Consider the following 24,378-nt stretch of genomic DNA (forward strand, 5'->3'; position numbering starts at 1 on the left):
TAACTGGAGTTCTTCAAAATGACTCTGCATAGTCATGCTTCCCATCCACATTCGCCTCTTGTTCAGAGTCCCATTATAGCTTCTCTGGCACAGCAGTGGAAAGAATTGAGGCAGCAGAGGGCACAGTACACCCTTACATAGCCTCTCCCTCAAAAAGTTCAGAAACACTGAGGAGAGGGGGCACATGTGCACTCTAATGGTAACAACTTGGAGAAGGTTATAGTGTTAGGTAGCACCAGGTGGTGCAACACCCATAAGTGGGAGTATGCAGAGTCACCTCAAAGAACTCTGGTTACACTTAACCAACCTTCATTTTGTGCAGTGTAAGAATTCTTTTATTTTTACTTTTGAATAGTTTTGAGTTTACTTTTGTATAATTAACTCACTTTCCTGATACTCAGTCCAAAATGTATATTTGGTATAAATATAACTTCTCTTCCTCCTCCCTCAACTCTAAAATTGACTATTGTAGTCAGCTAGATTTAAGAATTAAAAAAAAAAAAAAATCTTTGAGGAACCCTAACTTTGATACAATTTTGTACATTATAAAGATTGTACATATTGCTTGAACAGTATTAACATCCCCAGTGTAGAAAGACAAGATGCGGTTTAGGTGTTTTTAGGTACTTTTAATTAATAAATAACTTCAGTAATAGCACTGTAAAAAGTGAACAACTGTTAAAATAAAAAGGCACTTAAAACAACAAACCAATTTGGAACAGATGCAATCTTAATGTTCAAAGGCAAATATACATGGCACATGTCAAAAATGAAACCTGACAGTGACAGTCATGTCACAGTACAAACTATGCAATCTCAGCTACAGGGTAAAGGCAAATGTACAGCCAAGACTGCAAAAGAAAATAAAGTTGTGCTGATACAAAAATATTACAAAAATTGCAACCAAATACATTAAAAGATTAGAAAGGTGACAGGCATCAGACTTTAAAGCAAGGAAACATTACCAAAAAGGACACTATATGAATTAAGGCCCTCATGTATTTAGAGGATGTCCTGGTGAGTGCTTCATGGTACTGCAGGCTGGCCAGGGCTTGAATTTACAAAGAAAAAATATGCAAGATACTAAGCAGCAACTTCTTGAAAAACGGCACAAATTTTAAAGCTTTTCCTTCCTAAAATGTTCTTCCTAACCCCTTCAATTTGTCCATAACCTGGCACTTGACAATTTAATAATAGGTATGCAGACACTTTTCACAGCCTTTTGCACCATTTGTTTCCAGCCTATTCATCTCACTGTTTCTAATCAGATATATCTAACAGATACCCAGTCATTGATCAACTTAAAAAAAAAAAAATCTCTGAGAGTTTGCAAGGAAATATTTAGTTAACATTTTAACTATGTCTGCAAACTCAAGCCCTGATAACCCTATAAAGCTAAAACTTAATTTTTAATACTCAGTTGCTAGGCAGAGCCCTCATACTGATTGATTTCACCATTTCCCTCCCAGTCACATAACAGCAGTATCGTACGCTTCCCACAGAAGACCTACATTTGAACAACACAGTAAGGAAAAGGTCAAAAAGGCACCATGTGACCTTAGCTGATTAGGCTATGCAGTCTCAAGTTTTCTCTCAGTCCCCTGGCACTGATTATTTTATTTGAAGAAAAAAAAAATACATATTGTACATTTTAAAAACCTGCATAGGAAACAAACCTATATGTAATGAGTTAGTAAAATCACTGCAGAACTGCCCTAAATCTATCTTACTGTGACTACAAAAATTGCTACGTTGCATACAGTGTTGTGAAGTAATACAAGTAGTGTTCATTTCCCCTCATATTTAGGATTGACCACAGTTGTCACTGCACTCTTGTAAATAGGATTTTCACCCTAAAAAAAGAAAAATGTTCACATTAGTATTAAAAGTACACACAACGAGCACTACATTTATGACAACTGTACAAACAAAAACATATTTTATGACATTACGTATTGATCTGTAGTGTTTCCAGATGCTGTAAGTAAATACTAGCTTAAATCATCTAAACAGAGCAAGATTTTCTCTATCAACTTTAGTAAAAGGCATGCTTAGTTAATAAACGCTAAGGTGTTAGGACAGATCTCTACTTTAGGATCACTCAATGACTACCATTCCAGGAGTGGTCAACCTGTGGCTCCGGAGCTGCATGTGGCTCTTCAGAGGTTAATAAGCGGTGCCTTGCACAGGCACTGACTCTGGGGCTGGAGCTACAGACGCTAACTTTCCAGTGTGCTGGGGGGGGTTCTCACTGCTCAATCCCTGGCTCTGCCGCAGGCCCTGCCCCCACTCCACCCCTTTCCCAAGGCCCCTGCCCCTTCCATGCCCTCACTCTTCCCCCCCCGCCCCCACTGAGCCTCCTGCACACATGAAACAGCTGATTGCGGTGGGTGGGAGATGTGGGGAGAGAGGGGGAGGCACTGATTGGCAGGGCTGCCGGCGGGTGGGAGGTGCTGGGAGCTGGAAGGAGGGGCCCTGATGGGGAGGGCTGCTGACATATTACTGTGGCTCTTTGGCAATGCACATAGATAAATTCTGGCTCCTTCTCAGGCATGCCATCCCGACCTCTTCTGTTCTTTCCCTCTGAAGCACCTGGCATTGGCTACTGTCGGAAGACAGGATACTGGGCTAGCTTGCTATTGGTCTGACCCAATATGGCTGTTCTTATGTTTGGATATGCCACATGGTTCCCTTATAGTTTATGAACCACACATGCTCATCTGAGGGCTGAATGGTCAGGTGAAGGCTCTACATCTTTGATCTCATGACATACTGGTGAAGGAGTTGGGGGGAGCATTTCACTCAACATTTTTTGAACTGGAATGCTTGAAGTTAGGCTCTTAAATAAAAGTTGCCTGAATTTCAGTTACTGAGCATTTGTAGTTCTGATTGACTTTGTTCCCAGATGACAAAGTTCGGAGAACAGAAGGGTGTGCTGTCTGCCGGGAGCTAAGATATGGGATGTGGATGTGAGGCTGAAGAGGATACTAATGGGAGTAGGAAAGAATCCACTGATTATCCTTGATGTCTGAACAAATGACACAGCTAGATTCTTGCTGGAACATATCTCAACCAGTTCCAGTGCAGCGAAGCGGTAAAAGATGAGCTAGCTCATGTAGAGAGCCCACCTGACTCAGCGCCTTCATTGATCTTGATCTTTTGTATTGATCTTCATTGATCTTGTCTTTTGTATTGATACCTCACTGTGTGAGTGAAAGGAAGAGAGAAAGGGGGCCCAATGACACCATAGCCTCCCCCCCCACACACACACACACTCCACCCAGATTTATAGACTCTTTAGGATCTGGGTTGCAAATGTTTGATCCTGGAGGAAAAGGAATACCACTGGAAACTTAACCTCTCTTTCTACTGCAGAATTTCAGAATGTTCCCTCACTTCCTGTCCATCCAGACTGAAATCAGGAAATGAACCAGCCCAGTCCCAGTAAGGGGGTACAGCCTGGGTGTCATCAAGTGCCAAGCCCTAACCTAGTTCCCCCACCTTTAAAGAGAACCAAATCTAAACCGCAAGGAACCTCACCACACTTACAGGTACCACTGCACTTATGTGTCCTAGGAGGATTGAAGTTGATTCCCCTGTAGTTAGCCATGGTCGACTCTCATGCCATTGATAGTTTTATAGATGCAATGGCTGCCCAGAACCTACAAATTCCTCTTTGGCCTAAATCTTAACTATACCTGGTAGAAAATGAATGGGTCACTCCTATCATCTGATCCAGTAACCCAGGAAATTGTTCTCTTAGGATATGTCTACACTGCAATTAAAAACCTGCAGCTAGCCTGTGCCAGCTAACTCAGGTTCACAGGGCTCGGGCTAAGGGGCTGCTTAATTTCAGTGTAGACATTTGGGCTCAGGCTGAAGCCTGGGCTCTGGGACCCTCCCAACTTGCAGGGTTCTTAGGCTGAGCCAGCTAGCCTGGGCCAGCCACAGGTTTTTAACTGCAGTGTAGACATTCCCTTAGAGGCCACAGTGGGAGAGCACCGCATGTTACCATACTTCAATGTGATCAGCTCTCAGCACTAATACTTGGTGTTTGGAGTAGCATGATCCGCGTATCTCCTGAAGAGGGAAGAGCATTGACTTTTCTTCCGATTATTGCCAAAAAGCAGGCCTGCGACCCCCCATGTTAGCCAATGCCTATTCCCCAGGAACAGATATTATTACCCAAAGAAAAACAGTGGGGGCCAGTGAGAAAGAAACTACCTTGAACCCAGAATCCCATCTCCCCAAGAAATACCAGGAATACACTAACATTTCTGAGAAAAAAACCCACATCTCTCCTGTCCCCACAGCAGGACTATAACTGTCCCATAGATTGCAGCTTAAGGTGAAGGCCTTTTATGGACAAATATACACCATATCCAAAACAGACTGTGGAAGCACTATGCATCTATATCCAAGAAAATCTCAAGAAGGGCTTTAACTGTTAATCTTCCTCCCCAGCAGGGGCTCTAGTCCTTTTTGTATGAAAGGACTAGGTGCTCTGCATTTGCAGGGACTATCGAGCCCTAAATCTGCAAATGATATCCTCTGCCTCTTTATCCTGGAATTGCTAGATTGTGTGTGAACAACCACAATCCTCATGAAGTTAGACCACCAGGGAGCTTACAAAATAGTGCATAAGAGTCAGGGATGAGTGGAAAACAATCTTTCATACACTATACAGATACTTTGAATATTTAGTAATGCCATTTGGCCTAACCAATGCCCCTGGAACTTTCCAACACATCATGAATTATGTGTTCAGGGACACAGGGGAGCAGAATGTCATCATTTATCTCAGTGATATCCTACTGTTCTCAGAGAACCAAGAACAACACTGTTGCCACATCTGATCTGTTCTAGAAAGGCTGTGGAAGCATGGTTTGTATGCCAATCTGGAAAAATGCCTCTTTGACCAGTCTTACATCAAATTTTTGGGCTACATCATCTTCCCAGAGGGCGTTTAGATTCAAAAAAGCAGCCATCTGTGACTGGTCAGCTACCCAGAATCCCCTTAAATTACAACATATACTGGGCTGTGTCAATTTTTATCAGCAATTTATTGCTGACTTCTCAGGAAAAATAGCTCCCCTAACTTCACTCCTACATAAGACTGCACAATGACAGAATATTAGATAAGTAGCTGCTTGCAATTAAAACCAGGTCCAAGGAGAGATGCCACTACCTTGAGAGGGCTTGGTCACTTGTACAGGTCTTCAAAGACAATAAGAACCTTGAGTATCTCTGAAAGGCCCAAATTTCAAACAAAAAGCTGCTAAGGTGGGTCCTGTTTTTCTCTGAGTTCAAGTTAACCATCACCTATCTGCCTGGGACCCAAAATGGGAAGGCCAACGCCTTATTGCAAAAAGGAGAGTACTACCAGGAAGGCAAGGAGCCAACTGCTGAGCCAGCATACTGCCTCAAAGCTAGTAATTTTCTCAACATGGCAGTTCACAAAGATCTGATCTCCCTTGTTTGATCCATCTCTAAGGAGGACCCCTTGCTTGGGGACCACATCTCAAGTGTTTGGGGACTGGATGCACTACTCTGAACATGATGGAGTAACATGTTTCAACAGGTGCATGTATGTATCTCTGAGTGCCTCCTCCTGCTTTGAAATGCTACATCTTTATCACGATACCCCACTGGCAGCACACTTTGGTTATTAAGCTCTCCTTTGCAACCTCCCACTTTTTCTACTGGCCCTGTATGAGGGCCAAAATTCAAGCCTGTATGGATTCATGTTAACTCTATGTCCATACCAAAGCACCTCGAACCAAGCTCACTGGTACTTTGGTCCCCCCAAAAATACCTGCAAAGCCTTAGATATCCATTTCACTAAACTTCAATGTGGAATTCCCTACATGGCCCACTTCATCCCCTGCAGCTGCTTACTCTCCACTGAGGTTACTGGCCAACTCACGATAAGACACATTATTTGTCTTCAAGGGCTTCCAGACCACATTGTCTCATGGAGAGAGGAAGCTCCTTGCTCGGGAGATAAATTTTCTAATCGTGCCTGCCTCCTTTGCTGGCCATGCAACTTGAGTTGGGCTGCTGAGATGCTGTCTGCATCTTGCCCAGTAGAGTTAGCGTCTCCAATCCTAGCTGGCTCCTTTCCTGCCTGTGGAAGGGGGATCCTAGGTGACCCCATCTGGTCTGGGCTGAGGGAGGAACTGCTTACTGCCAACAGAGTTGACTGAGCTCCTCAACAAGACACCTAATAGGCAGCAAAAGCAGAGAACATAGACCTTTTCTTTTGCTTCTGGCCTTTTGTGGCCAAGTTCTCTTCTTAAAACCCACAGAAGCACCAGCTGCTGCAAACACCTCAGACGTTGAAGTGGAGCTGAGGGGCAATCTCTGCAAAAGGCAAATGCAGCCCTATGACATGGCTGGGAATTAGCCAGCTAAACTGTTAGTTGGAAATTTGAAATAAAAAGCTCTACAGCAGAGAGGTCTGGCTAAAATACTGTGGAAGTGATAAAAATGGAAGAAACTTCAGGGGTCGGGGCATTCCATTGCTGCCAGTCCCTAAAAGGGTTCTTCCCCTGAGCTGAAAAACCCTTTGTAATGGATCTGTGGACGTTAGTACAATAAAGAACAAGTCATTTTATTGATTTCTAGAAGTCTGGGTTCATATTTAACTAAACAAAGGAAGGCTATAGTACAGTGTGTGTATACTACATGTAGTGGGGGATAAAACATACACACTTCAATAACAGTGATGCACTTGCACACAACAAAGCAAGTCTTGATGCTGTCTCCATTCATATCAGACTCTGGCAAACAATTTTGATATGCAAATAATCCTTAGTAAGGAAGGAGAATCTCAAGCTGCTTAGGCAATATAAACATTTTAACTGTGCCCTTATGTAGCTTTTTAAATCTTCTAAACACTTTACAAATAAGTTACCCTCAACACTCCCCAGGGAGGTAAGCAAGCATTATCTCCACTTTACAAATAAGAAAACTGAGGCAAACAGGTTGAATGACTTGCAGCAGGCCACAATAGGCATCAGTGTAAGAGCTGGGATTAGAACTCAGGAGTTCCCAGGGTCTAATCCATATTCGGTCAACATATATCCTCTGGAAATAGATGATCAGCTGATATATATTAAATACAATGCTGTAAAAAGAGAGATCAGAGGCTTTGAAGTTTATATATCCCTTCATTTAGCAGATGACCAATCATGGGGGAAAAAGTCAGAGAATATCTGTGCTTTTCTTACATTTGTATGAATTTAGTGTTTACGTGCAGTGCCAGCGAGAGACTGATGGCCTCTATTAAGTACATAATAGGCAACAATAATGCAAACTTCCTCATGCTACCCGACCTGTGTCTCTCAGATCTGAGCTGAAGTAACCACTCCTAGGAATGTGCAAATAATTCAGTCTCTTGTGACCCACTCGATCAGTAGCCTCTCTGTTAAGACTAACAATGTAGTAGTGGACAACTGTTCACTAGACCAAACTCATTTTGCATTGGCTACTATTGGATGGTACCAACTTTTGGTTATTACCAATCTGTGCTGAATTTTGACTGATAACTAAGATGTGAATGATTATTTTCCATTATTAACCTCTTAGCTATGGAGTTCCACAGAATATCTTACCTTCTGAGATAAGTGTATTGCAGTTTTTATTTAAGGAAAATATATATTTCATTTATAAAACAGTGTAAATCAAAATGAGCACACATTTAACATGCAAATTTAGCAGATAAACCATTTCTATCACATGCCCACCTAAACGTCATGCACAGTTTAATTGAAATGATTCTAGAAACACTAGCTGTTCACACTGTATTCATAAAGTAGAACTAATTACACTTCACTTGAGACCAAGAATCTTAGGGCTCATCTACATGGTGCATTAGTGTGCACCAGGTGGAGTGTAAATTCTAAAGCTCACCAGAGTGTCATGCACTAACTTGCCCACATGGACCCTATTGGAGGGCACCAAAAGTTCCCTACTGATCATGTAGTCCCATTTTAAACGGGACTGCACTGGCAGACCCCTGTGATGTCACAGAGCCCCAATGGCTTCAAAAAGGGCTGCATGCAGGTATAAGGGACGGACCATGTTTTTCAGTGCAAGATTGGAGCTTTGATCTAGTTTCCTGGTTAATAGACTCTACACCTGTTGAAACAGTATCTGGGCCAGAGGTCCTCAAACTGGGGGTCGTGACCCCTCTGGGGGTTACAAGGTTATTGCAAGGGGGGTCCTGAGCGGTCAGACTCCACCCCCAAACCCTGCTTCACCTCCAGCATTTATAATAATGTTAAATATAAAAACAGTGTTTTCAATTTATAAGGGGGGGGGAGTCATACTCAGAGGCTTGCTGTGTAAAAGGGGTCACCAGTACAAAAGTTTGAGAATCACTGATCTAGGCATACCTATCACATCAATAATGCTCACTTTTATACAAGGATTAGAAGAAGTCAATAGCTTTTGCTTTCCATTTAGAAATACTCTATTATAAAAAAATACAACTAATTCAGATTCGTATCTGCCTCATTAATTTAACTTCGTTAAATTATAGAATCTTTACTATAGTAAGACTAAAAAGTTAAGAAACTTTACAAATTTAACACTGTTTTAGTCTAGATCCCACATGTATTCTGACTGGCTTGCTAAGATAGAACTTTTTAGCATTAACTTGCCCCCATATATATGTCAAATTATGCTAAAAATATTCTCATTAAAACTCTAACACATTGGGAGGGATTCATAGAAAGATCTAGGTACCTAAATCCCAGACTTAGGTGCCCAAATCCCAGTTTTGGCTCCACTGCAATACACAAAACTCCTGTCAAATCTATAGGTGCCTAAACTCACTCAGCACCTAAGTTTTTCAGGTTAAAGTTTCCCTGGGTGCTTAGGTTTCTGAATCTGATTATGTGCACTGTTACCTCCCTACAAGCATCTGGACACTTATCTCCCACCTAAGCCCTGGAGTGATTCACAAACCAGGGGAAGACAGGCATTTGGCCACTTAAATTGCATGTGGAGCCCAACTGGTAGCCATGCTAAGAAGGCATTTAAAATCCTCCCTGCAGCCTAGACTTAAGCACTCATCTCTGAGAGGGGGCGGGACTTAGTGCCCCTTCTCTAGTTGGCATCTCCCATTGCTTAGCTTAATATGCTTAATATCCCTGCCTAATATGCTTTTTGTGGATCGCATTCTTAGATGACTCTCTCCCCGCATTCACATTGTACAGGGAGCCTGCTGTGTGAATCTCAGTGTTGTTCCTGAGATTTTCTAGGCGCCATGATGCCCAGCATTGCAATCCCTAAGTCTCTTTGTGGATTCCCACCCATTTTGTTTAAAAATCTTAAAAGGAAATGGCAACTGCCATAGCTGTATAAGAGAGACGAGGTGACTGAGGTAATATCTTTTACTGCACCAACTTCTGTTGGTGAAAGAGATAAGCTTTTTCTTTCACAGGTGACCTGAAGAGGAGCTTTGTGAAGCTTGAAAGCTTGCCTTTCTCACCTGCAGAAGTTGGTCCAATAAAAGGAATTACCTCACCCACTTTGTCTCTGAAATGCCCTGGGACCAACACTGTTACAACACTGCAGATAATTGCAGAAGTAATTTTTCCATTCATACCTTCCAAACAGTACTGTTTTAAGCACTTCACTGGTTTGTAGTTCATGCAAGAAACTATTAACTACCACTTAGATATCAAGGTGATATAGAAAACCTAGGATAAAGGATAAAGCTCACAAGATATATATAATTAAGGTTCCTGCAACAATATTCTCTCTGCTACATTACACAGTGTGTAGCATTTTAGATTACTGATTGTTAAATACCTTGCTATATACAATATGTTTCATTGGCCTTCTTACTACTTTTTTCTCCATTGACGTATTGTTTCAATTTAAACAAATCACAGAACATCTAATCACAAAAACTATATGCATGATATGTGCAATTAGTCTGAGTTATGACCCAAGTTACTGTGGGAAACTTATCTCTAGAATCTTTTGACATTTGCTCAAGAACTGGTTCTCACTATCTACTCCATTTCACAAATATCATCAGGTCTTTTTGAATAACAACATTATGTGGATCCCCTGCCAAGCTTCAATGTTGGAAATTGCATCCCTCCCAAAAAAGGCATATCCCTTTTTCAGAGAATACAGAAAGGAGGAGACACACCAAGCATGGCTGGAAGGCTAGAGGTCAGGAGTTAGCTCCTTGGATAAGGTAGGGTGCTTTTCACTGACACAGATCTAAACTGAGCATCACAGTGAAGAGCGTGTGGTAAGGCCCTGTAGAAGGAAACCCTAAGAGTAGAGTGAAGTGGCTTCTTCCTGTGGTGACACAGCAACCAGCTTCCCTGCCATGGTAACAGTATATGACTCTCCTCCAAAGTGTTTGAGAGGAACCACTATGATCCGCATGAGTTAAAAGTTATTGATGGAAGCCTACTGCTACTGTAAACTCGAGTGAAGCATCTATTTCTGGGGAGGTTCTCTACACTCCATCTCCTTCCTGAAAACCCACCCAGTCTATCCATGGCACCCTCGTCCCCTGCTCTGAACAGATTCACAGCAATAGAGCTGAGGCCATTCTGCAAAGCCAGGGAAGACCTAGACATTCCTGATATTTCTAAAGTTAAGAAAAAGACAAAAAGTTAACTTTAAAAAACCAAGCCTCCTTGTACCAATAAAGCAGCAAAAAGGCAGAAGCCAATCTAAAAAAAAACCTATAGGTCTCTTAGGTAACAGCAGGAAGGTTATGTCAAAGTTTTCTGAATTGCTTGGGAGATAAACATTTTCGGCTCATTTTGTATACCCTAGAGATGTCTGTCTAACTAATCAAGTTGCTCACAATAGACATGATTGCAGATAAGCTAAATGTAATAAATTGATTTAACAATTTTCAACAGCTTACTCAAGATTTAAGACACACTAATGGTTTAAAAATTGCAATAAAGTCTCTGTTCTTTAGAAGTTAAAACCATTTTTTTTTTTTTTTTTTTTTAAGAATATCATCATTTGTTTAGCCCCAGCACTGTACAAGCCAAAATGAGCTGGTAGAAATACAAGGCCTCTGCCTCAAAGAATTTAAAATATACACAGATAACTCATCAACAAAGAAAGGGGGTGGAAAAATGACCCAAGCTATAAAACTGAATGATGACATTTAGTACCATCTGAGATCTGCGCCAACCAAGACTTTTATTTTACTTTTAAAAAAAAAAAAAAAAAAAAAGAGTGAAGATACTTTCATCTTGGTTCTTACCACCTGCTTGAGGAGAAAACGAAAGAGTAGTAGTCTTTTGAAAGAAATCAGAAAAAGGCATGGCAGGGCCAAGAGGGATCCAACCATACAGAGATGCATGGAACAGAGTGGAAAGAGAACACCAAGGGGGTAGTTAGATGTTTGGCTTGTGCACAATGAAGGGGGAAAGGAATGATAAAGAAGTAGGCAAGAGCTGGATTGTATAGAGTCTTAGAAGGAAGGACAAGGAAACGTCATTCAAGAAATCTCAGGAGAGCTGTGAAGGGACTGGAAATGGAGCTGGATATGGTTCAGAGTGAGGGACAAGGTAAATGATTTTTACAGCTAGGTTTTGGATAGATTGAAAAAGTGTGTGTTTCATGAGGCGAGAGTAGGAAAACAGACAGGATTACAATAGTTGAGAAGAAATAATCAGGGCTTGGGAAAGGTTTTTTATGGTTGGAATGGAAGGATTTTGGAGATGTAAAGGAAAAACTGGGAGAGAATGAGGAGTTGATGATAATACCAGGGTATAACCACATAAAAAATGAGAAGAGACCAGGTAGGAGAAAATCAAGTTATGGGTCCAGAGCCTTTCCCGATAAAACCCCCCCACCACTTTGAAATAAAAGGTGCAGCACTAGGTTCTATTGTGATGGACAAATTCTTCCTTTTCCATTTTCATTATTAGCCCCCTCTTCTGTCTCCCCCCCTGCAAGATTTTCCATCTTTCTCTCCCTTTCCCTCTCCCCCACCTCTCTCCTGTCATCTGTTTCCCTACCCATCCTCTCTATTCTCATCCCCATCTCTGGAGACCCTGGGGAAGGAGGAGAGCAATCTCACTTAAGAAACCTTCCTTCTAATCTCCCTTAGACAATCCATCTTCTCTGGCTTCCTGACCTGTACATCAGCGTTTGGCTGTCACTGTCCCGGCTTCTTGTGCTTTAGGGTTGAAGAAATAAGATCTTTGGGCTAATGCCATTCACCTCCTTCTGCCTTTCTCCTCAGTATCTGACATGGGAGCTAAGAATCTCAGAATCCAGTTTCCTTGTGATGGGCTTAATGCTGAGCCAAATGGAAGGATGCAGCTCCTGCTTCACTGCCTCATGGCTGGTGGCTGTTATAAGAGCGGAGCAGGGGCAGTCAGCAGCACAGAGCTGCAGCCAACAGTTTAAAGCAGAAGGCTGGAGTGTTCAGCCATAGTTTCAGGAGGGAAAGGGAGGCAGAAGGAGACTAACAGTTGGCTATGGAAGAAAATGGCCTTCCCTCATTCCCATAGATCAGGGGTCGGCAACCTTTGGCACACGGCCCATCAGGGTAATCTGCTGATGGGCCGCGAGACATTTTGTTTATGTTGACTGTCCGCAGGCACAGCTCCCTGCAGCTCCCAGTGGCCGCGGTGGTCAGCATGTCCCTGTGGCCCGCTGCTTCCCACAGCTCCCATTGGCTGGGAATGGCAAACTGCAGCCACTGGGAGCTGTGGAGGGCTGTACCTGCGAACAACATAAACAAAATGTCTCGCGGCCCACCATCGGATTACCCTGATGGGCCACCAGCCGAAGGTTGCCAACACCTGCCAGAGATGACACCCGAGAGACAAAGGATTATGATATTGCCAGTTGTGATGGGAAAATTAGGAAGGGGTTGCATATCTAATCATGAAATTATTAATGAACATATTTCACACTTAAAGAGTATGTTTAGATAGGGTTTTTTGTTTTTTTACCTTGAGCTAACTGACTGCCCATTAACTGAGGTAATTAATACATTTGTAAATGCTAGTCTGGATGCTCCCCAAAAGTTTGTTCCAGTAAAGCCACAAACATTTGTATCCCAGATAAACTGTAAAGGCTAGTCTGGACAGTCCCTAAAAAACTACCTTGAGTTAACTGACAGTCAAAAACCCCCTGCTGTAGAAAAGCCCAAAGAGATTCTCATTCGTCCACCACCAATTTAAATATTTTCCTTTATATAAAATACTATTCTTCAACTTCACATATAAACTCAGTTCTCAAGCAAGTACTGGGATATTAATAAATAAGCAATGTTGCTGTTAATACAGATTAAAGATTTTCAAGCTCCACTCTGTACAATTTCAGAACTGAAGCAACAGCAGATCAACAGAATAAGGCTCAAACTGTGATTAATTGGCAATGACACTGAGTCTGAAAAGAGTTAAAAGTGACATGCAAAGAAAAAGAAGAAATTGAAAAGAAAATACAAACTGAGACTTAGAGACCAGCTTTACGTCCATAGTTTGGATTCTTGAAATTATTAATAGGACTCTTGTATATTGGATTTTCTTGCTGAAGTGAAAGAAATGGTCAATGTCGAATAATTCAACAGAAAAAAAGAAAACAACATTCTCAAGTATCATAAAATAAGGGAAAGATCATGCTGTATCTAAAGGAAAATTGTGTTAGTAATTTTCTTTTTAAATTATTTAGCAGTGGAACTCTAATACAAATCTGAAAAACCCTTGGCAGATCAATAAACAAGGCTAAAGCCCTTCTAAGGAAATAACTGAAGCATAACTCTACTTATAAGGATGCGTGGGTGTTTAGTCTCACAAGATTTCAGTACATCAGCACTGAGGTTTGATGTTCAACCATTACTGACCCTCCCCACAAACCCTAATGAATATATATATTTAAGGTCTCCTTGCAAAAACAAAAAAGAAAAACCCAGTTACTTACCTTTCAGTAACTTGTTCTTTGAGATGTGTTGTACATGTCATTCCACTGTAGGTGTGTGCATGCCCTGAGCACAGTCAGTGGAAATTTTCCCCTCAGTTCCCGTTGGGGCGGCTTGGACACCCTCTGATGCCATGCACTCATAGTGCTGGTATAAAGGGTCCAGCCGACCCCACACCCTCTCAGTTCCTTCTTGCTGGTCAACTCTGATGTAGAGGGGTAGGAAGGCAAGTCATTGAATGGACACGTGCAACACATCTTGAAGAACAGTAGTCCAGGAAAGGTAAGAAACCGTTTTTTCTTCTTCAAGTGCTTGCACATGTCCATTCCACTATAGGTGACTCCCAAGCAGTTGCATAGGAGGTGAGATTAGAGTTCATGGACATGCTGACTGCAAAACAGCTCAACCGAATCTGGAATCATACCTAGACTGTTGAGTAATGGCATAATGAGCAGAGAACGTATGTACTGACGACCAAGTCACTGCTCTGCAAATGTCCTGAATAGGAATCTGTAATAGGAATGCCACTGAAGACGTGTATGCGCTCATGGAGTGGACAGTCAGGATAACTGGTGGCAGAACACTCGCCTGCTCGTAACACATGAGAATGCACGATGTGATCCAAGAAGAAATTCTCTGCATAGAGATGGGAAGACCTTTTATCCTGTCAGCTATTGCTATGAACAGTTGGGGTGGATTTACAAAATGGTTTGGTCCTTTCTACATAGAATGCTAGGGCACGTCTTACGTCCGATGAATGAAGCCGCTGTTATTCGCTATTTGCATGTGGTTTTGGGTAGAAAACTGGTAAGAAGATTGCCTGATTGCTATGAAATTGGGAAACCACCTTCAGGAGGAAGCTAGAGTGAGGACATAACTGCACCTTATCCTCAAACAAGACTGTACGGAGGAATGACATGTACAACAAATCTCAAAGAACAAGTTTTCTACTGAGAAAGCTTGCCGTAGCAAGGAGAACAGTTCCAGCAATCGTCACAGTCAGTAAGAAGAAACTGAGGGTGCGCCGGGTCGACTGGGCCCTTTATACTGTGCTATGAGCACACAGCACCAGAGGATGCTCAGCTGCCCCGATGGGTACCACTGAGAGAAAAATTTCTGGTGACTGTGCTCAGGGTGTGCACACACCTACAGTGGAATGAACATGTGTAAGCACTCAAACAAAGAGGATGATTTTTGCTCTTCTACAGTATGTAAATGCAACTCCCATCAACTTTTAATGGAAGTGGTCTGATTATTTGAGGTAACAATTTGGTCCACAGACAGGGTGTGGTACTCTGATGTCACAGTAACAAAGTTGGGCTAGTCTAGCACTATCACTTCAGTCTGTTTCCTTTTCTACAAGCTTGGCCCAAATTATTTAAGTAATTAGAACTCAAAACCTAAATCTTTGAGTACATGCTGGCTTATCTAGTCAGGTTATACATCCTAGGCGAAAGATGTTCTTTTACAATTCATCACTATTGACAGTATGTACAGAACATGTTCACGACCAACTCTAAACAAAGGTTTTTTGTATTCCAGTTTTTATCCTATAGAGGAGCACTTTGAAATATTTGGGGCACACAAACAAAAACTTTTGTACTTTCCGTAACAACAGTAGCTTTATTGAATTTAAGTTCCATGACTCACCGTGTCCCACTTCGCATTCATCTTCTCCTTTTCAAATTTAGCAAATTCTCTTCTGTCATGAATGATCATAAGTAGTTTCCAAATCAGTAATAAAGCAAGACCAATCAGAACAATTCCAGCAACCACACCAGCTACAATGGGAATGATGTCCGGGCCAGTGGGGCATTCTGAGGAATAGAATAATTACAGTACAGTGTAAAAGCAGCACAATTGCTGAAGAATTTAAATTATATTGTGCAACATTCAGAGCATCCAACTTCTCAAGAGCAATGCTAACAATAATTTCTCACATTTAAAATGCATCTGTGAATAATAATCTAAATTAGAGCTATTGAGATATACAAAGATTCTTATTCTAGTTTTGAGACACACAGATAGTGAGAAAGCAAGTTTTGATGCCATGGAGAAATGACTTCTGTTGACCAAATCAGCTTTTAAGACCACACAGAGCTAAAAACACTTGAAGCCTTAAGATTAGACCTCTAGACTACTTATGAACAAGACGCGGGGAAACTGAATTTATGAGTGTAAATATGGATTAACCAGATAGTCCCAAAATACTCCTCGCTTTATAGAAAAAGTGTGACCTTGTTTCTACCTCAAGTTGCAGTATTTATACAAAGTCAAATTGTAATAGCATGATCCCCTGAAGCAGAGGATTTAGAATGTTAACAGATTTTTACAAGACTTCTTCAACATGCGAATCCAGTGCTTTGTTGAACTAGGAGATACAAAAATGATTGACATTTTCATTCATAAGGATGAGTAATTGCAGAACAAAAATGATACTTGTAAAATTAACTAAAACCATTCAAAGGAAGTTATTTGTATGGAGAAGGTAAGGCAAGGGTAACTAGCACTCTTGTAAAAAAAAGTTACCTGTTTTGCTAAATACAGAATTCTGAATAGTCACCTAAACTAAGGGATTGATCCTGCTCCCCTTCTAGTCAATGGAAAAACTCCCATTAACTCTACTTGTGCAAGATCAAGCCCCAAGTGAACTGCTGGAATCTGTCAAGGTGCATAGTTAGTGTACTGAATCACCCCAAGGGACACGGATTTTGAGTCCTGCTCCTATTGGTTGGGCTGAGATTCCTACAGAATGCTAACATTATTAACCAATTTTTAAAAAAAATTTAAGGAAATAAAATGAGAAAGTCCATTAATGAACTTTATAACATTTTGAAAGTCAGCTGAGACAAATGAACATTTTACTGAGACTTAAACCCTTTGGGACGAGGCTTACCTTCATTACACATGGGCACAGCACCTAGCACAGAGTGACGGACTGCCTCTCCTCCTCTTCCCTTTCCCTATTCTCTCCTTTTGCTCCCCATCTAGGTGAGCCTTAAGTGGCCAGGTCAGATATTTTGTAGTAACAGCTATAGGCTAAGTGACTGTTGGCTTTTAAATTCAGTCATTTGAGTTAGCAAATGTCTTTAACGTATACAAAATTATGCTCCTCACTATGGAAAATTTCAACCGTAAAAGGAGAAATTTTGGGAACATTAACTCACTATTTTTTTGGTAATGCAAGTTTCCATACAATGTTCATGATTGTAGAGAAGTTATTCCATGAATCTTTAAAATGCTGTACTGAGCAAAACACATACAGCTCTCTGGGTCGACATCATACTAAACTAGTGCAACTAGGGGAAAATCTGGCCTTCATTGAGTAGATAGATTGATGCAGATATTTGCAATGATTTCCCATTAAACAGAAATAACATTTAAAATTAAATTAAAAAAACAGATAAACAAATCTCACACTACAGGGCATACATTTCACCAACTGAGGAAAGGATGTCATTCAAAGCTGCAGCATTGTACAAATATGTGCATTATGGGCATTAACACATTTATGTCTGAAACAGGAGGTGTTGGACACTGAATTAAGCAAACTATTGATCTTGTCCGATTTATCAATTCCTATAATCCTGCAGAATGAGACATAGCTTTCTACCTATCGTGTACAATTAATAAAAGGTATATTTTATATTAAGTCACTAACTCAGTCAGGAGACCACTAGTATGGTTGGAAGCAAAGGTCCTTTTCAGAAGAGATGTTAGCTTGATTAGACAGTAAGCCATCTGCCCACTAATCTAAACTAGCCAATTTCCCGGAAAACAACAAACCATTGATCAAACCACAGTTGAATCAATTTTTCCTCTGCCAACAGATATTTGATGAAACCACCTCCAGGAAGTCTGAGTATTATGGATTAATTCAATAAAAGGCCTGTCAGAACCATCCTTGAAGGTAAGTGGTCTAAGTAAAGTAAGGACTGATAAGAGAAATAATCAAGCATAAACAAAGGAGGTTTTTGCTATTCTGTACAAAGCTCAACATATAATGTGACATTTTACTTAATTATGTGTTTTTTGTTTTAAACTGTAACACGTTTCTAACCTGAGCCAAACCAGAAAGATTTGTATCAATGTATTTAGGACTTGATTAAAAGACATTATAGAAACATGATTTAAAGTATGTCAACAGGAAGCAAAAAAACTTTAAATATAACATATACAGCAAGTCATGTGAGCAAATCTGTTTCAGTCAGTGTAGGAGTCTGTAAACAGTGTCAATATCTGAGACACAAACACCAGTCTCAAGCAGCCTTAGTTTCAGAACAGGGAGCGGGGATACTACTTCTGGATACAGTCTGAAGGTTCAGAAAGGTCAGTCAATGTAACTGTGTTGAGTATAGAAGCAACAACAGAGAGTTGGTCACAAAGGTGAAGGAAACATGCAAGAAGGGGTTTGTACCTGGTGTCTCCACCACATGGACAATGGCTTCATTGTTTGCATTGACGGAGTATGTGAAGTAGAACCAGCAGTCATCAACATCCTTCTCTTTACAGTGAGACAGTGGATCAGGCTGGCCAGGCTGTGGTAACTTATCTCGACTTTCCACTAGTGTCATGTTGAAATGCATACAGTCCTGAGAACATGTGTCCTTCTTTTCTCCCTTTTTGAAAGCTCTGCATTGAACACAGTCCCTGTTGAAATACAAATTAGTAACACCACTTTTAAACACGTTCATGAAAGGGAGATTTCTAGTATATTAATTTCCATCTCACTGAAAAATCTATTGGCAAAGAAGGCAGAAATACCACCTGGGATGTGAGACTGTCATCCATCATCTCCCCCTCCCTCTACCCCCCAATCCCATGTGTTTTTTTTTTTTCTTCCTCATCTCTTTTCTTCTCTTTCCTATCACTCTCCTTTTTACTTTGGTCTAATAAGAGTCTGGCTTAGCTGACCAAGACTGTATATTTTGCAACATTACTGTAAACTTGTGACCATAAAGAGGAAACTAAAAGCAATGCCCTAAACAGTCTGATGCTGGTACAAGTTTGACAGGTCTTAGAGTCCTGGTAAAACTGTGTGCACTGCCTGTGTTTCTCCAGCAGTGAGATTACAAGTGAGACAAAAGCTGCATTTTCTATCTTTGCTATTCTTTTCTCTTTTATTTTATTTTGTGTGTCTTGTTTTTGTCTTCTAGGAAAAAGGATCTGATTTAAAGAAAACAGGAACGACAGCTGCAGCCCATCTTAACTAACTACTTCTCTTTTCTTCAAAAAAGGACAGTTATTACTCTCAGTTCAGGACTCAGGGAGGTCCCGGATGACTGGAAAAAGGCTAATGTAGTGCCCATCTTTAAAAAAGGGAAGAAGGAGGATCCAGGGAACTACAGACCAGTCAGCCTCACCTCAACCCCTGGAAAAATCATGGAGCAGGTCCTCAAGGAATCAATTCTGAAGCACTTAGAGGAGAGGAAAGTGATCAGGAACAGTCAGCATGAATTCACCAAGGGCAAGTCATGCCTGACTAACCTAATTGCCTTCTATGAGGAGATAACTGACTCTATGGATGAGGGGAAAACAGTGGATGTGTTATTCCTTGACTTTAGCAAAGCTTTTGATTCGGTGTCCCACAGTATGGGCTGGATGAATGGACTATAAGGTGGATAGAAAGCTGGCTAGATCATCAGGCTCAACGGGTAGTGATCAACGGCTCCATGTCTAGTTGGCAGCCGGTTTCAAGTGGAGTGCCCCAGGGATCGGTCCTGGGGCCAGTTTTGTTCAATATCTTCATTAATGATCTGGAGGATGGCGTGGACTGCACTCTCAGCAAGTCTGCAGATGACACTAAACTGGGAAGAGTGGTAGATACACTGGAGGGTAGGGATAGGATACAGAGGGACCTAGACAAATTAGAGGATTGGGCCAAAAGAAACCTGATGAGGTTCAACAAGGACAAGTGCAGAGTCCTGTACTTAGGACGGAAGAATCCCATGCACTGTTACAGACTAGGGACCAAATGGTTAGGAAGCAGTTCTGCAGAAAAGGACCTAGGGGTTACAGTGGACGAGACGCTGGATATGAGTCAACAGTGTGCCCTTGTTGCCAAGAAGGCTAACGGCATTTTCGGCTGTTAAGTAGGGGCATTGCCAGCAGATTGAGAGACGTGATCATTCCCCTCTATTCGACATTGGTGAGGCCTCACCTGGAGTACTGTGTCCAGTTTTGGGCCCCACACTACAAGAAGGATGTGGAAATATTGGAAAGAGTCCAGCAGAGGGCAACAAAAATGATTAGGGGGCTGGAGCACATGACTTATGAGAAGAGGCTGAGGGAACTGGGATTGTTTAGTCTGCAGAAGGGAAGAATGAGGAGGGATTTGATAGCTGCTTTCAACTACCTGAAAGGGGGTTCCAAAGAGGATGGATCTAGACTGTTCCCAGAGGTACCTGATGACAGAACAAGGAGTAATGGTCTCAAGTTGCAGTTGGGGAGGTTTAGGATGGATATTAGGAAAAACTTTTTCACTAGGAGGGTGGTGAAGCACTGGAATGGGTTACCTAGGGAGGTGGTGGAATCTCCTTCCTTAGAGGTTTTTAAGGTCAGGCTTGACAAAGCCCTGGCTGGGATGATTTAGTTGGGAATTGGTCCTGCTTTGAGCAGGGGGTTGGACTAGAGAACCTCCTGAGGTTCCTTCCAACCTGATATTCTATGATTCTATGATTCTCTCTTTAATACCGTCTAAAAGACTGTCAAACAAGGTTTTTTTTATTCTAAAACCTGTCTCCATCTAAAGGGAAAGGGATCAAAGGATGTTGTTAAAACAAAATCCTTATTTAATAGTTTACAATGCTTCAACTGTTTTTCTTTCTCTTCTGCATCTTTAATAAAAGTTTTTAAAGGGTTTGCCATGGTACTAAGCAGGGTGAGGTCTTTCAATACCAAACCGAACCTTGCTTAAAACTGTTTAATGTTGGACAGTAAGTGGGTTATGGCCCATATATTCTATCTAAATGAATATAAGAGGTGTAAGAAACTGTAATGCCCTTTTATCTTGGCTTTGTCTTGCTTGATCTTGTTTATCATCTTTAATACCAAAGGCATTGGAGAGAATGCATAAAGAAGGCCCCTCGTCCACAGAACAAGGAAAGCATCTCCCAGAGTGAGAGACCCCAACCCTCCTTTCAGACAAAATTTTTTGCACTTTCTGTTGGTGGTGGCGGCAGCAAAGAGGTCCACTTCTGGAAATCGCCAGGTCAGAAAAATGTGATTCAGAGTTCACGAGTCCAACTCCCCATTCATAATCTTGAAAGAAGTGCTAACTGAGATCATTGGTGTTCTATAGGCCTGGAAGGTAATTGGATGTGATTGGCTATACACTAGTTCCATAGCTTTACTGCTTCAGCACAAAGGAGAGTGGATCTTACCCACCCACCCTTCTGGTTGATGTAGAACATGTAGATTATATTGTGTTATGAATTTTATGGATTTAGCCTTGACTAATGGAAGGAAGTGAATACAAGCATTTCTGGCTGCCCTCAACTCTAGGAGATTAATGTGAGGACATGCTTCTTGGGCAGACCCTACCAGAAACCAAAGGAATCTCTTGTGAGAAGGATGAATTGTGACATGAAAGTACATGTTCTGAAGGTCGAGATCCAATCTGCCAATGCCAACAATGGAATTATAGCAGTGAGTCTCACTATTTTGAATTTTTGTTTTTTCACCAAATTGTTTAAGAGTCTTAAATCTAGAATCGATCTCTATCCTTGTCTGCCTTTGGGATCAAAAAATACTTGGAGTAAAACTCCTTCCCTCTGTGCTGAGCTAGAACTGGTTCTATGGCTCCTATGCATAGAAGGAAGTAAATTTCCTGTCTCAGCAAGTGCTCATGAGAAGGGTCGCTGAAAAGGGACATAGAAGGGGGATGGATGGAGTAACATGGTTTAATAACCTCTCACCCACTTGTCAGATCTAATCTACTCCCACACAAGTTGAAAATGGGAGCAACAGTCTGCAAAGGCGGTGGGAGGGTGGGTTGAATGGTGTAGTTGCAGCTTGGTGACATGGGGTGGTTCCAGACTCTCAACCAATCCATCAAAACTGTCATTTTTATGACAAAGATGGTTGAGTGACAGACAGATCTTTCTCTGAAACCTTGGCTTCTTTCTGGACAGCTTTGTGTGACTTTGAAATCCTGAAAATTAAACGGGACAGGATCTTTGTGCTGTTTGAAATCAGCTAAATGTTTGTTTACATGTAGACGTATGTAGTGGTCGTCCCTCCCCCTTTGGATCGGAGGGAGGCCACACTACCTCACCACGCCATTGGGACCGCCGCTGAGTTTCAGGGGAATTAGCGTTAGGGTCCCAACCGGTCTAACGGGGCTGAGCAGCCAATTGTTTATAGCCCCTGGGCCCTTTAAGCAGAGGCCAGGCAAACACCTTAGTCTGTGGTCTCTGGGCCCTTTTGGCAGGGGCCAAAGCAGACACAACAGTCAATTAAGCTCTGAGCCCTTTAAGCCGGGGCAGAGCAAAACCCCAGGAGTCAATTAGCTCTGGGCCCTTGGTGCAGGGACAGAGAAGAAACCCAGGGGACAGTGTCCTAGCTCCAACAGACGGTCGACAAATGCAGGCCTCTTGACCTGGCGAGGGGAGGTTGCCACCCATGGGTGGGGTGGCTGGTGGGGCCCAGGCTCACCCTACTCCACCGGGCCCCGATCCAAGGCCCTAACAGTGGTGGAGTGGTCCGCCACTGGGTCAGCAGGGAATCCAGCTACAACACGCTGACCATGCTTCTGGCAGCGCTATAGCCAGACTGAAGTTGGCTGTTCCCGGGCCACTTCCCCCCCACCCCTCTTTCTATGTTGGTCCGGGTGAGCTTGCGGATGATGATGGGGCACTATGCTCACTCAGAGGCCGATATCAATTGGGGGTCTCTGGGCTTGGATGCGATGCTGGATGGAGAGAATGCTCCATCATTAAGAGCTTAAGTTTCACCTCCCAATTCTTCATTGCTCTGCTTTGAGGGACATCCAACTCCCCCTAACAGCAGATATACTGGAAGTGTCCGTCACTAGCTGGGATGGCTTCCCAATATGATGCAAGACAACACTTGAAGCCAAGAGATCCTGGCATATCCCAAGACAACAGGGATCCCAAAAGAAAAAAAACCCTCTTAAGAAGAAAGGATTATAAAGCAAACCTCTACAAAATAAGAGAGATAAAATAAATTACAGAAAATAATTAGTCTAAAGAATAAACTCTGAACATTTATAAACGGGCACACTAAAGGCTCCATCTCAGGCTGAGGTGGTTGAGAAGGAACTGAGCACAGCCCACCCATGCAGCCTGATATAGCTTCGGTGCAGGGCACGAGGAGGCATAAAGCACATGCGCTGGCTGAATGGGCACTTTACTGAAAATCTCCGATCGAAGGCGCATGCACTCCAGGTTGCACATTATGCAAAGAAGAATCTCTGGCATCTTATCTATGAAATGAGGGTCCCTTGCCCCTAGGGTAGGAATATTCATAGATTCTCAGCCCAGAAGGGACGATCTAGTCTGAGCTCCTGTATAGCACAGGCCATAGAACTTCCTCATAGAAGTCCTTAGTCAAAAATAGCGGTTGTGAAATACACAGAAATATTAACTGCAGTCACTCGATGAGGAGATTTGAACTCAATCTTCTGGATGCAATCCAGGGTACCTTTGGCTTTACATAGAAACCAGGTTGCAAGGTTAACTATGATGCAGCCGTCACTGTCCCATAAATAGAGTCATTCAAAAAAAAAGCCAGTCTGAACTGATTTTTATTTATCACAAAGCACATTGTGATATAAAGGGAAGAAAGTTAAGGACTAAACTATCTTAGCTAAGGTAACTAGTTGAAGTTGTGTATTTTTTGTGTGTATTTGTGACTCAAATTTATTTAATCTTCTCCTACTGCCCCTGGGGATTATATCCCTGTATTTCAGATAGGAATACGAGAATGAAGCAGCAATGAATATCAAGGGCCTCATTTTCGAAGTTGAGAATATGTAAATACCAAAAATGTACATATACACGGCATCTCTGAAAGCCTCGCCTTTGTTGTACTGACACTTACTTGTGCCCTGCACAGACACCAAGGCAGGTCTGACACATTTCACACGTGGGGCCTTGGAATTTGGCATCTGTGCAGTTACAGGTTCCACACTCACAGGTTCCTCTTCCATTGCAGATTTGCCCATTGGAAGCCATACATGAAGATGTATCCAAAGAGCAGTCACAAGCACTGCCAGTGAAATTGGGATAACACTCACATACTCTACATTTGCAGTTACCATTTCCTGCATGTTAAAAAGATATTTTAGTAAACTTAAGTAAATATGCATTTTGTGGCACTGAAAAATATTTTGAATAATAGCAAAAAGAACGAGGAATGCTTATGGCACCTTAGAGACTAAAATTTATTTGAGCATAAGCTTTCCAGAGATAAAGCACACTTCA

The 24,378-nt window shown here is 41.9% G+C and overlaps 1 protein-coding gene across 2 annotated transcripts in view; it reads right to left on the bottom strand.

Annotated features, from left to right (window-relative positions):
• Nucleotides 1–614: 614 nt before the first annotated feature.
• Nucleotides 615–24,378, bottom strand: part of ITGB1 (integrin subunit beta 1) — an 81,437-nt gene continuing 57,673 nt past the window's right edge. The window contains exons 13-17 of one of the 2 annotated variants that reach the window (XM_054020921.1): nucleotides 23,996–24,218; nucleotides 18,351–18,583; nucleotides 15,584–15,750; nucleotides 13,465–13,545; nucleotides 615–1,853 (exon numbers count right to left, since the gene is read on the bottom strand). In XM_054020921.1, the coding sequence (XP_053876896.1) occupies nucleotides 13,471–13,545; nucleotides 15,584–15,750; nucleotides 18,351–18,583; nucleotides 23,996–24,218 (698 nt within the window). In that variant the 3' untranslated portion in view covers nucleotides 615–1,853; nucleotides 13,465–13,470. The remainder of the gene's footprint in view (nucleotides 1,854–13,464; nucleotides 13,546–15,583; nucleotides 15,751–18,350; nucleotides 18,584–23,995; nucleotides 24,219–24,378) is intronic. The other variant, XM_054020922.1, reaches the window with a different exon arrangement.

This window comes from Malaclemys terrapin, chromosome 2 (genome assembly GCF_027887155.1).
Source record: "Malaclemys terrapin pileata isolate rMalTer1 chromosome 2, rMalTer1.hap1, whole genome shotgun sequence".
In the NCBI taxonomy this organism is placed as follows: Eukaryota; Metazoa; Chordata; order Testudines; family Emydidae; genus Malaclemys; species Malaclemys terrapin.